Source organism: Mandrillus leucophaeus, unplaced genomic scaffold (genome assembly GCF_000951045.1).
Source record: "Mandrillus leucophaeus isolate KB7577 unplaced genomic scaffold, Mleu.le_1.0 Scaffold20, whole genome shotgun sequence".
NCBI classification, from domain to species: domain Eukaryota; kingdom Metazoa; phylum Chordata; class Mammalia; order Primates; family Cercopithecidae; genus Mandrillus; species Mandrillus leucophaeus.
Genome location: NW_012102032.1, coordinates 4420305 through 4433115, shown reverse-complemented (window position 1 = coordinate 4433115; position 12811 = coordinate 4420305). Strand labels below are relative to the sequence as shown.

Below are 12811 nucleotides of genomic sequence, written 5' to 3'. Positions count from 1 at the left end.
ATGATATGGAATCTGCTGTAAGCTCAGAGCTGGAAAGACAGACCTGACTCTGTTCAGGGACTGGCTCTCGTCTCCAGGCACCTCGCTTCTGCTGTTTAGAGGAGAATCCCTGCTGCATGGCAGCATTTGGGCCGCCAGAGAGAAGATGTATGAATTGATGAAATAGAAGACTAATTGGAAATAAAAGGTATAGTGTCAGCTAATGAACTCCCAAATCACCCATGTGATAGCCTCAGCCTTCCAGAACGCGTCCATGAACAGCCTAAAGTGGTTCCAAAACTGGGGAGCAGAGAGGGGTGCAGCAGGAGGCAAATGAGCACAGCTGACCTGGACTTAAACCATGGCCCTGCCACTTACTGGGGTGCAGACCTTGGGTACTGGACTTGCCTTCCTGTGGCCAGTCTCCCAGTGTGAACCATGCAAAATCAACATTCACCTCCAATGAGTGCCTATGGAAGTAAGTGGGATGGTATGTCTGTATTGCCTGATAAATGGCCAGGCATTGTGACAACAATTCCTGCTCCACGGATCAAACACAGAAATCAGTTTCCCCACTTCCTAGTCCCATCTCAGAGGTGTTGCATTATCGGTCACTAAAGCTCAGCGAGTTCCACCCACACAGTCCTAATAAGCTCTGTCATTCTGATTGGCCAGTCTGCAGGAAAGGAAGTAGAGGTAGAAAGACACAGCAAAGAAAAGTGAGATGTGACAGTCTAACAGTGAAGGGAGACAGAAAGACCATACAGGCAAGGGTTAGAATACTAAAAACAGAGCAATCTGGGGTAGTGTTAGTGCACGGGCAAGCAGTCTGAACCCTCTGGGGAGATCATGAGTTACATGACATGGTATCAGTTGACCACACATTAAGTCTCAAATTATGAGAGCCTTGAATCATTCAAAAAAAAAAAAAAAAAGGTGAATCTGTTCAGCACAATCAGTTTAAGAATATACTGTACAAAAAAAAAAGTATACATTGAGCAATAGTACCATTACAAACAGGAAAACAGTTCAAGTGAAAGTTACAGGGGCCTGACTTAGTAGTGGGGTGCCTCCTTCCTTGAGAGTGCTGGATAAATGGAATTTCACCAAAAAAACATATTGAAGTCTTTTTGCCTCTCAGCAAGGTGTTATTTAGGTAGAAGGGAAGCAATGGAAATGAGAAAAGGAAAGCAAGCGGGTAGGGACTTGGGGTTTGTCCTTCCATTTAAAAAAAAAAAAAAATCATCTACTTGGTGCTTGGCTAGTGCTACCCACAAGGCTCAGTCAGCCTGGCTCTTCTTAGTGGCACGCAGGGCGTCGCGGCCCCTGTCCAGCAGCAGGTCCTCCAGCCGCTTGCAATGCTCCCGGAGCTGTTTCTCCCGCGGCAGCAGGAAAGTGAGAACCTTGTTGCGCACGATGCCACGGTCCTCCTCCTCCCTTAGCCGCTGCCTCACGCGAGCCGCCTGCTCCTCCTGCTGCACCAGGGCACCATTCATCTCGCAGAAGGAGTCCTCAAGGTAATGGATGGACTTCAATGTCTCTTTCTTAAAGTCTTCCAGCTCCCGTTGCACCCCGGCCACCTTCTGCTGCAGGATCTCCAAGTCGGCAGGTGGCGGGAGGCAGGAGGGCCATGACTGGGACAGGGAAAAGTCTCCAGACTGGAGGCCACTCTCTACCATTTTCTTCCCCTGTAAAGTATTCACCGTCATGAGAATGGACCCAGCCTGGTAGAGGGATTCCATTGTCTCTCTTCTACGTTGGACAAAGAGAGGAAGCCAAGAGACCAGCCAGGTCAAGAAATATTTTTGGCTAGAGACACGATCATTCGGAGTGGAGAAACCCTAGAATTGTGACATCAGGGCCCCTTCAACCAACCAGAAAGAAAGCCACAATCCATTCATTTGCATATTGTAGCTTCCTTGCTTGGTTACCTAGAGCTTTGTCTGTTTATCTGACCAAGTTGCCTTCCTGAGATATGGATCCTTAACTCATCACCCTTCCAGAACCAGAACTCAGGTTCTTCTTTAACCTGAGGAACAAACCAAGTCCCAGAGCAGGGAAGTACATTGGCCAGAGCAAGGCAAGCCAGGCCAGGCTCACTGGCTGCCAGGACTGGGTAGTCTCCCACACTGGCAAGGGACCTTCATGGTCTTGGACTGTTCTCTGGGCTTTAGTACCTTACTAGTAAAACAAAGACATTGTAAGAAATGATACCTAATCCCACTTGTAGCTCTAAAATGCTAAAAAAAGTAATCTCTTATTCCAAATCCATACTCCTATAATGATGCCAGAATTCCAGATAATCTTAGAAATTGTGAGAAATGTACTTAGATTTTGATGTGTGGTCCACAGCAATGGTTGATTCAGTAGATGCAGGGTAAAAATGAGTTAGTCATATTTATCCAATAAATACTAAGTGCTCACTACACACTAGGATCAGGGAACAAGTGAGTGCATGGTCCTCCAACATACCTGAATATTGACAAATACGAGAAAAAACACATAGAAAGGTAATTCTTGTACTTTTTACCTGATAATTAGAACAAAGGAAAATACTTCAGCTAATCTACATTTGGTTTAGTCAGGAACAAATCTTCATCTTGCACATCTCAGTCTCTTGCTTAGACCTTTCTCCTGGGCTCCAAATCTAAATGTCTCCCCAACAATGGGCCTCCAATTCAAACCATCCAAAGCTGAATCAGTGATCTCTTCACCCAAACCAGTTCCTGTTCCAGTGTTGCTGTCAGATTAACGACAGCAACCCAGAACAGCACCCACACCAGAGCCCACATAAGACAACTGGTGCTGTGATGCTAAAATTTGTCCCCTCCCAAACTCATGTTGCAATTTAATTGCCATTGTAACAGGATTACGAGGAAGGATCTTTAAGAGATGATTAGGCTACCCTTTAAGAGATAAATGGATTAATGCTGTTATCTTGGGAGCAGGTTTCTTATAAGTGGATAAGTTCAGCCCCTTTATGTCTCTCTCTCACCCTCTCTTTGCCCTTCTACCATGTGGTGTCTTCTGCTGTGGAATGACACAGCAAGAAGGCCCTTGCCAGATGCCAGCATTTTGATTTCAGACTTCCTAGCCTCCAGAACTGTAAGGAAATACATTTCTGTTCTTTATAAATTACCCAGCCTCCAATATTTTACTATAGCAGCATACAATAGACTAAGAAACCTAGGCTCAACCTAGACCCTTCCATGTCAAAGTGGCCCTAAGTCCTGTTCAATCTACTATTGCCAAGCACTCTAGCATCAAACCACCTGGGTTGGAGTCCCAGCTCCACTTATAAGCTACCTATCTTTGGCAGATTACCCCATCTCCCTGAGCCTCAATCTTCTTATCTATAAAGTAGGAATACTAATTTAGTGGTGTACAGTTCTATGGGGAAAAGTGAATAAAACTCTGATATCTATTAATAGCTGTTGCCAATTTCCATGGCGTAAATACTCCCACCATGGCCAATTTCTTTTTTTTTTTTTTTTTTTTTTTTTTTTTGAGACGGAGTCTGGCTCTGTCACCCGGGCTGGAGTGCAGTGGCCGGATCTCAGCTCACTGCAAGCTCCGCCTCCCGGGTTTACGCCATTCTCCTGCCTCAGCCTCCCGAGTAGCTGGGACTACAGGCGCCCGCCACCTCGCCCGGCTAGTTTTTTGTATTTTTTAGTAGAGACGGGGTTTCACCGTGTTCGCCAGGATGGTCTCGATCTCCTGACCTCATGATCTGCCCGTCTCGGCCTCCCAAAGTGCTGGGATTACAGGCTTGAGCCACCGCGCCTGGCCACCACCATGGCCAATTTCAAGCTACCAACATGATGTCACTGGGAAGAGATGCACAAAATCAGCTCTCATGAGCCTCTGCAAGCTGACTCTTGCACCACAGGGCCTGTGATGAGGGCAGCTGCCTCCTCTGAGATGCACATTAACCTATCCAGGGAGCCTTGCAGTAGGCATCAGAGAGGGCATTTTGCAGGGAGGTTCAAGGCTAAACTAAGGTGAAATTTTCTGGGGGATTTTGTGGGGCTTTTTTAGCATAATAAAGTATCAAGCAATAAGGTGAAATTTTAAATGGCAAGATGAAAAAAGCAACTTCGATTATTGAGACAGAATGGTGGAAAGAGCATTTTTCTAGGAGTCAGGAGATCTGGAGACTGGAATTGCTGTGTGACCCTAGGTCAATCACCTTCCCTCTCGGAACCTATTCCTTCCACCATAATGTGAGAAGGCAGGATTTGGCTGTTCTGACGTCTCTGATGTTTGAAGAATCCACATAGTCCTTCAGTTAAACCTCTCTTGAGGCACTTACAATCTTCTCCCTCTTTTTGTGACTTAGGACTTTGTCCTTCCAGGTCCCTGATGGCACAGTAAACTCCATGAGGCCAGGGATCATGAGTTTCTTACCCTGTGTACCCTCAAGCATCCTGCCTGGTGCCCTGCATATACTGGCACTCAGAGAACTAGATGAAATAAAACTTATTTTCACAGGTGGCTGTCAAATCCCGGGCACCCCTGGCTTTCCCGCTGACATGATGACACCTACTGGTCTTAGCAAAAACAGCAACCTCTTGATTCCACTACCTAAGAGAGCTAGATGGGGATTGAGGAGCTGATAAAAACAGCATGTGAGCTTGTGGTGTATTTAATTAAGGGAGTATGTGCATGTTGGGCACATAATAGATTCTCAATAAATATTTTTTGAATCAGCAAAAGGGTAGTCTCTATCATTCTCTGAGTGCTTTTCTGTTTCTCTCTCTCTTTTATTTTCTGCCTCTTTTTCTCTGCCTCCCACGGGGAATGGTGGAAGTCGTAACCAGATCTGTGAAAGAAAAGTAGTAAAAGGCGTGTGGAATAGCATTTTCTCCACTTGCCTGGTGTTTATTTTTAAATGACATTGCAGTTTGCTTCTCAGAACCAGAGGGGAGGACGGTATTTCCACAAGAGTACAGCAGAAGCTAAAAGTGAGTGAGTGCTGTCAGGAGAAGACCCCAGGCTTGGTGGCCTCCCGAGCCTTCAGGGCAGCATCCTCAACAGGGCAACTTGATACACACGTTCTCCTGAACGTTCTCCTCCTAGAAATTTCATAGTCAAGGACTATGCCTTTCTCACAAAATTTCCTTCCATATAAACTAGGAAACTAAGAAGCCAATCACTTTGTTCCCTTAAAGTTCTCAAGGAAAAGGAGTTCTAACATCTCCCGGCCTTGAACCCACTGTGAGATGGGTTTCTCTGTCCCTGGCCTATTTCAGTGGTTACAGCCTCATGTCTCAGGATGATGGGGGGACAAGAGGGGCACTCAGCCCCGCAGAGATCCCAGTCCCGCCCTTGAGAATCAGATTAAACCTGAATGGGATGGGACTCAATAGTGGGCATGTTCTAATAGTTCCCCAGGTTGGGCATCACTGGGTCTGAGCACCATTCCTGTGGGACCCTGCCCATGGCTTGCCAGTGAGAACCAGATGGTTTCCCCAGGACCCCACCCCATCATATGCCTTCATCTGTCTCTGCAAATGAAATAAGCCTTGGTCCTTTTGGGGACTGGGAAAAAGGACATGACATAGAGGCCCTCCTTCTTCATGTACCTTTTTTAAAGGGAGGAAAATGCTCAGAAGCTAGAAGCTCTTCACATCCCATGAGTTAGAACCACATCCCTGGGCCCCTTCTAACTGCATCACTGACTAGAGGCGTGGGGCTCCCACAGTTGGCTGAGGCCAATCACAGGCCCCTTCCTGGGACTGGGGCTGGGTCAGGCCTCCCTGAAACACAAGCCTCCCATACCAGAACCAAATTGGGGTTCTGTTCTCAAGCAAGAAAGGCAGAGGAAGAGGATGGGCAACCAACTGTGTCTTCCACCAAGAGTAATTAGACCTAAAAAGACTCGGTGAAAGAACCATGCAAAATCCTCTGAAATGAACTACTAATGTGAGCTTCCAGGCAGAGTGGGAAGCAGTCTTCTGGGAGTCTCTTAAAACTGGTTTATCTAGGCCAGGCGCGGTGGCTCACGCCTGTAATCCCAGCACTTTGAGCGGCGAAGGTGGGCAGATCACGAGGTCAGGAGATCAAGACCATGCTGGCTAACACGGTGAAACCCCGCCTCTACTAAAAATACAAAAAATTAGCCAGGCGTGGTGGTGCACCTGTAGTCCCAGCTACTTGGGCAGCTGAGGCAGGAGAATGGCATGAACCCGGGAGGTGGAGCTTGCAGTGAGCCGAGATTGCGCCACTGCGCTCCAGCCTGGACGAGAGAGTGAGACTCCATCTCAAAAAACAAAACAAAACAAAACAAAAAAAACACTGGTCTATCTCTCTCCATCCCCAAGGAAAAAAAAAAATTCTTTAAACCAAAAAAAAAAAAAAAACGGAACTCAGAACTCAGAGCAATCTGTCCAAACCCCAAAGAACATGTGATTGGATATTTCTAAAAGAGAGAGGACAGCTGTTGGCCCTATTTAGCCACTCTTTTCCCAGAATCCCTTGACCTGGTGCCTCCTATGGCCTGCGCAAGGATACTGCGATACAATCAGTGTCTTCTCAGATGCCCCCATAAAATGTCTTCCATCCATCCTTCCATTCATTCATCCATCCATCCATTATTCCATTCATCCACCATCTATCCAGCTATCCAGCCAGGCTTCCATCCATCTATCCATCTATTCAACCAGCCAGCCTTCCACCTGTCCATTCATTCATCCATCCATTCACCCGTCTATCCAGCTATCCATCCCGCCTTCCATCCATCTATCCATCCAGCCAGGCTTCCACCTGTCCATTCATTCATCCATCCAACCATCCATCCACTCATTCAATGATAATCATTGAGTACCTACCCTGTGTAGACAGAGCCACGCAACTGAAATTCAAGAGAACAAACAAGACAGAAAAAACTCCTGCTCTCAAGCAGGCAGCATTTTGATGGAAGGAGACCAGTAAAGTAAGCAATCAACAAATAAGATGATTTGGGTTGGTGCTAAATCTCTGAAGGAAATAAGCAGTGGAAGGTGATAGCCTATCGGGTGGGGGTGGGCTCAGGGAGTGCCTTTGTCGGGGTTAGGGAGTGGGCAGCATTTGGGGCAAGACAGGAAGGAGGAGGAGACCTGGGGATAATATTCAGGAAGGAAGTGCAAGTGGAAAGGCCTGGGGCAGGAAGAGGCTCGAAGAGCCCAGAAGAGGCCTGTGTGGCTGGTGGCAATGGGAAGCAGTGAGAGGAGGTCAGGAGGGGCTGGACCGTGCAGCAACCTAGCTGGGGGAGGCAGGAGTGGTATCCCCAGTGTTATGAGGGCTATCCAGGGCTGCTCCAGCTGTGCAGTTTCCACCTCTGCAGCTGGTATTCCAGTCAGGGGAATGGGGACAAGTCTGGGATGGGGGGTGGGGACCAGGGTCAAGAACAAAACATGGTGCTGTTCTCTATGATTAATTAACCCAGCACCAGAGCCCCGAGGCGCGGTGCTAAAAATACCTGCTTCCCTCTGAGATGCGGCAGCTGCCACCCAGCAACTTTTACCCACGCCATTTGTCATAATTTGACACTGCTAAGGAGTGTCCACAGGGCTGTGTGTCTGCAAGAATCGGACTCATCCGCAGCCCACTAGCCAGCTGGTCCTCGGAAACCATCCATGGCGCTGTCCTACCTTCGCTCTCCTCCCATCCCTGAGCCCAGCCAATGTGCCTGCCACCTGCCACCGCCTGCCGGTTCGCCGCTCCTCCTGGAACCGAGCGGACCGCCTCCAGAGGTGGGAGCCAAAGCTTCCTCGAGAGCAGGAGGAGCGCATCGCTGGATGCCATGTTTCACACTCTGCAACTCTGCAACTCGGATTAGAGCCATCCATCAGAGGCCCTGCCAGCCCAGGGCGGCACTTTAATTAAAATATGTAAAACATCCTGGTGGGAGTGGAGCTGAAGACACAGGAGCAGGCCTTGGACAGAAGCTGGCCCTTCTCCAGCCTGGGAGGGCTAGGGCTGTGCCAGCAAGGCCCTCCGAAGCAGTCTGGGGGAGTGGTGGTGTCTAAAATGCACCAGCAGCCACTCCACTGAGCACAGAACTTAGCCAGGGCAAGAACATTTGCTTGAAAGAAAGCCACACCAGGTCCCCGGGCCAGCACGGTGACCCTAAGAGTATGTTGGGAAGGACTTGGCATCACACCAGTTGTCAGTCTTAGGGGTTGGAATGTTCTATTCCCACTCTCAATTTTCTAAAGGACACATTGTGACGCTGATACCTGGACATTTACACAAACTCTTTAACAAATCCATTTCCATTTTCCAGACGAATCAACTCCCCAAGTTCACTTTTTGTTCAGACTTTGCTTTCTATGTCGAGAGGAAGAGTGGCAGCAGCTGCATTGTTGAGGGCAAGGGTGTGCAACTTTTTTGGACGGTTTGCGCAAAATCAGAAGAAAACGTCTAGGCCAATTTTTTCAATCCAACTTTTAAAAATCACGAGATGCAATATTTAAAAATTGTTTTAAGCATCCTTTAATTTTTTTCCCCCAATGATTGAAGGACTTTGTGATTGTTATTGAAACATCAGAACCTGAAGAGGTATAGTATGCTGCAGTCTGACTCTGCACTTTGGGCCTGCAGCACATTTTCTGGCCAATGACATAGATTGTGTGTAGTGCTGAGGGATTTGGAGTTGGGGAGGCAAATTGGACTCTGAGCCCAGCCAGAGACGGGGGACAAAGAGCCCCATTAGGAGTTCCTGGTTCTGGTAGAGCAAGGGGTTGGGGGGCTATTTGGAAGCCCATCTCAGTGGGGAGAAGAGGCATTGCTGCAGGAGGCGATGGGTACCAATTCTCCCTCCACTCCCAGCCCTCCGAAGCACAGCAGGGTGAGGAGAGATGCCCACGGGCTCTAAAATAAACCTGCACACAGACAAGCTACTGCTCCCATCAGCCTGCACCCCTCCAACCAGGGACAACTTCCACAGGGCAGAGCCAGAGCCACTGTCTGCATGTGGGGGTGTCAGGCTGAATTACGTGAGCTTAAAAACCAAATCCCCTCCTTCCTGGGTTACTTAACTGTCTGCCTGGCAAGGCTGGGAGATTACTGGTGACAGACACCAGGGCCTGCCTGGCTGCTCCAGACAGAGAAGCTTTGATCACCTGGAAAACTCCAGACACCAGGCCTCCTAATGATGAGTAATGAGCTCAAACCATCGGAAAGTTACCCAGTACCATGCGCTGGGGACATGCACAGCTTCCACAGAAGCCTGGGCTGGGGAGCCAGTGCACAGTCATCTAGTGTCCTAAGACAGAGTTTGACCCCGACTCCCATGCCCACCCCAGCCCCACCCAGAGTCTTGCCAGCTTGTTGATAAGGCAGGGAAGATTCTAAGCTCTGGGCACTTGTCTGTTCCAAGGGTTGATCTGGGGTCTAGAGGCCAGAATTTATCTTTAAATTCAAGAATTCAGCCTCCTTATTTGTTCATTCATTCATTCATTCACTCATTCACGTATTCAACACACATTTATTGAATGACTAAGATAAGCCAGGCATAGTGCTGAATGCTTAGGATAGAAGACACTCAAATGAGGCTCCTGTACTGAGGAGATTTGCCATCTCACATGGAGATAACCTGCAAGTCCAGCATCACAAGACTCTGTGATAAGGAGCCTGACAGACTTGGCTACAGGGAGTTAAGATGGCCCAGAGGAGGGGTTCTAAATTAGAGTGTCCCTTCCTTCTGGCAGTGAGGATAGGAGCAGGATGGGATGGAATTCAAATATTCTGCGTCCTTCTAGGCTGGGATCCTAGGCCTAGGTCCTTCCAAGCTCTGTGAGCCTGTGAGAATCCCCAGTCTCAAGCTGTACCTGCATCACTTCATCTGGGATTTCCTCCTGCTCTGATGTCTGCTGGAAATACGTCAACCTTGAATCCCCCTTTTGGCTTCATGGTAACTAAAGCCCATTGAGTCTCAAACTTTGACATGCATTAGAATCACCTTGGGAGAGTGTTAAAATATCATTTTTAAGTTCTCAGCCCCACTCCCAAGAGTTTCTAATTCAGAAGGCCTTGGGAGACTGAAATTAGGGTGATCAACCATCTTTTTTTTTTTTAATAGACAGGGTCTCACTACATTACCCAGGCTGGTCTCGAACTCCTGGGCTCAAACAATCCTCATGCTTCAGCCTCTCAAAGTGCTAGGATTACAGGTGTGAGCCACTGCACCTAGCCGATCAACCATCTTGATTTACCCAGAATTAACATATTTTCCCAGATATGAGACTTTCCATTTTAAAACTGGGACAGTCCCAGGAAAACTGGACAGGTTGGTCACCCTAGCTAGGGCAGACACTGTTCATCCCTGCCCAGTGGCATTCCTTTCTTCCTTGAATTATAGAATCTCAATTTTGATGAGGCAGTAACATGCTTAGGGAAGGTGAGCCTTCACCCAGACCCAGGTGGTAAACCTGGGTGCATTCAGTATTTCCATTCCCTTTTGCTATTGGTTTACTTAAGGTAGGCCTGTGATTCACTTCTGGCCAATAAGTTGTAAAAAGAAAACTTATGGAAAGGATACTGAAGTTTAGAAGTGGGACAGAGAGGGAGGGAGGGAGAAGGAGAGATGCCTGCTCTTTCTTCTGCCTTGGATGCAGTTGTGTGACAACATGATGATTGGAACTGTGGCAGCCATTTTGCAATCATGAGGAAAACCTAAGGATGAAAATTCAGTTGGGTTAAGGACAAACAACTAGAAAGATAAAAAGAACCTCCACTGTTTAATAATATCATTGATACGCTATACCAAACCTGAAATTACCTACCTCCAATAGAATTGATATGTGATTAAATGTCTTTCTTCATCAAACAACTGTTGTCTGATATTCTGTCAATTTTCTGCCATATACATCATGATTAATACAAAGGGCCTAGAAATCAGTATTTTTAATGAGATCCCCAAAATCATTCTGATGCCCTCCATCGATCTAGCTAATCCATTGATTCTCAAAATATGGTCTTCAGACATGCAGCATCAGCATCCCCTGGGAACTTGCTGGAAATGCACATTCTCAGGCCCCTCTTAGACCTTCTGAATTAGAAACTCTGGGAGTTTCCAGGGCCCATCAGTCTGTATTTTAACAAGCCCTCCAGAGGATTCTGATAATTGCCAAAGTTTAAGAATCATTGAGCTAATCAATACCTGAGACTCTGAATAATATCAGACCTGAGAAACTTCTGGATGGAACTTTTCATCTTAATCCAGGTCTCAGTTGCTTCTTTATATTGCTTGGGAAATAAAGCAGGATGTCTTCTCACCTTCTGTGATTTTTCTCCTTCCTCCCCAGGTAATCTTGCATTAGTTGGATGCTTTGACCAGATTTCCTGGCCCGTGTTATTTAACAGCATGTAGTGACAGGGGAGGGAGGCAGTTCTCTGCAGTCAGGCCTGGCCAGGGCAGGAGGTAAACTTGGTCAACCCAACAGTTAAGGAGAGTGCATGGCAATGCCCCTGGCCCAGTAATTCTGGGTGAGTGTTTATACTCTTCACCAATTCATCAGACATTGCATTACATGGCAACCAGCCTGGGAGGAGAAGAGGGGAGGCCCAGGCAGCTCCTTCTCTTCCTTCCTAGGGAAGCCTTGCCTTGGCTGGCCTTTTATACTTCAGGCAGTCCCCTACTTCTCAACATAATGAGTTACTCCAAACCCCGGTAGTAGTCTAAAGGCAAAAACTGAAAAACAGACTCTATGTTGCAAGGGGGATCCATTCTCAGTTCATTAAAAAAGGAAGTTACAGGCCGGACTCAGTGGCTGCTCACGCCTGTAATCCCAACACTTTGGGAGGCCAACGCGGGCAGATCACCTGAGGTTAGAAGCTCGAGACCAGACTAACCAACATGGAGAAATCCTGCCTCTACTGAAAATACAAAAAATTAGCCAGGCGTGGTGGTTCATGCCTATAATCCCAGCTACTAGGGAGGCCGAGGCAGGAGAATTGCTGGAACCCAGGAGGCAGAGGTTGTAGTGAGCCAAGATCGCACCATTGCACTCCTACCTGGGCAACAAGAACAAAACTCCATCTCAAAAAAAAAAAAAGGAAATGATAAAATCCCTAATTACACCTCTTCTTTGGAATATTTCTTCAAAAATAATTTTCGGTATTTCACATATGCTTCTGAATCTTCCTCTTTACAACTGAGCACGCTGTCAAAGGATCGTCCAATGAGCATCACATTGTGAATAATCATTTATTTTTTAAAAAATATAAATTATCACCCTTAAAGCATTTTCTATGTGCCAGACACAGGGACTCCATATGCATCATGTTTTGAAGTCAAGAGTCACCAGCCCAGGCACGCCCGCCAAGGCTCACCTTTGTCCGGGTGAAATGAGGTTTATGAGTCATATCATAGCAGCTTTATGTTGCCCATCTCCCACTCAAATGTATCAAATAAAGCCAAATGCCATAAAATATTCAAACACTTGCCCCACTTCTGTTGTGTGGTGCAAGCTGGCAAGACTGCCGACAAGGACCCACTGGCCTGCAGAGCCCCTGGGTAGCTGAGAGGGCGGTCCATCTGCTAAGGTTCTGAAAAAGTGAATTCGGCTTTCAATGGTTTTGAAGTGTGTTATCAGAAAGTGAGGGCTGTACCAAAGTTCTGCCTTGCCTCTCTAGTCAGGGGGTCTGTGGATCTCTGGCTCCCACTGCCATGAGTCTTGTCTTGGGCGCACCTTTCAGAGGGCCCCCTCCAGCCACCCTTGTTTACAGTCTACCAACAAGCAAGGCTGCTTCCAGGAGCAGGGCCCCCCGATGGTCGGGTCTTGCTCACACTCACAGGCAGACATACTTCCAGCTCCTGGGTGGTCACTGGCCTACACACTCCAGTGGT

At 47.5% G+C, this 12811-nt stretch overlaps 1 protein-coding gene across 1 annotated transcript; it reads right to left on the bottom strand.

Moving 5' to 3' along the window:
• Positions 1 to 924: 924 nt before the first annotated feature.
• CCDC182 (coiled-coil domain containing 182) lies at positions 925 to 1774 on the bottom strand. The gene has a single exon (XM_011979223.1). The coding sequence runs from the start codon at positions 1719 to 1721 to the stop codon at positions 1260 to 1262; it is 462 nt and encodes a 153-aa protein (XP_011834613.1). The 5' UTR covers positions 1722 to 1774; the 3' UTR covers positions 925 to 1259.
• Between the last annotated feature and the right edge of the window lie 11037 nt (positions 1775 to 12811).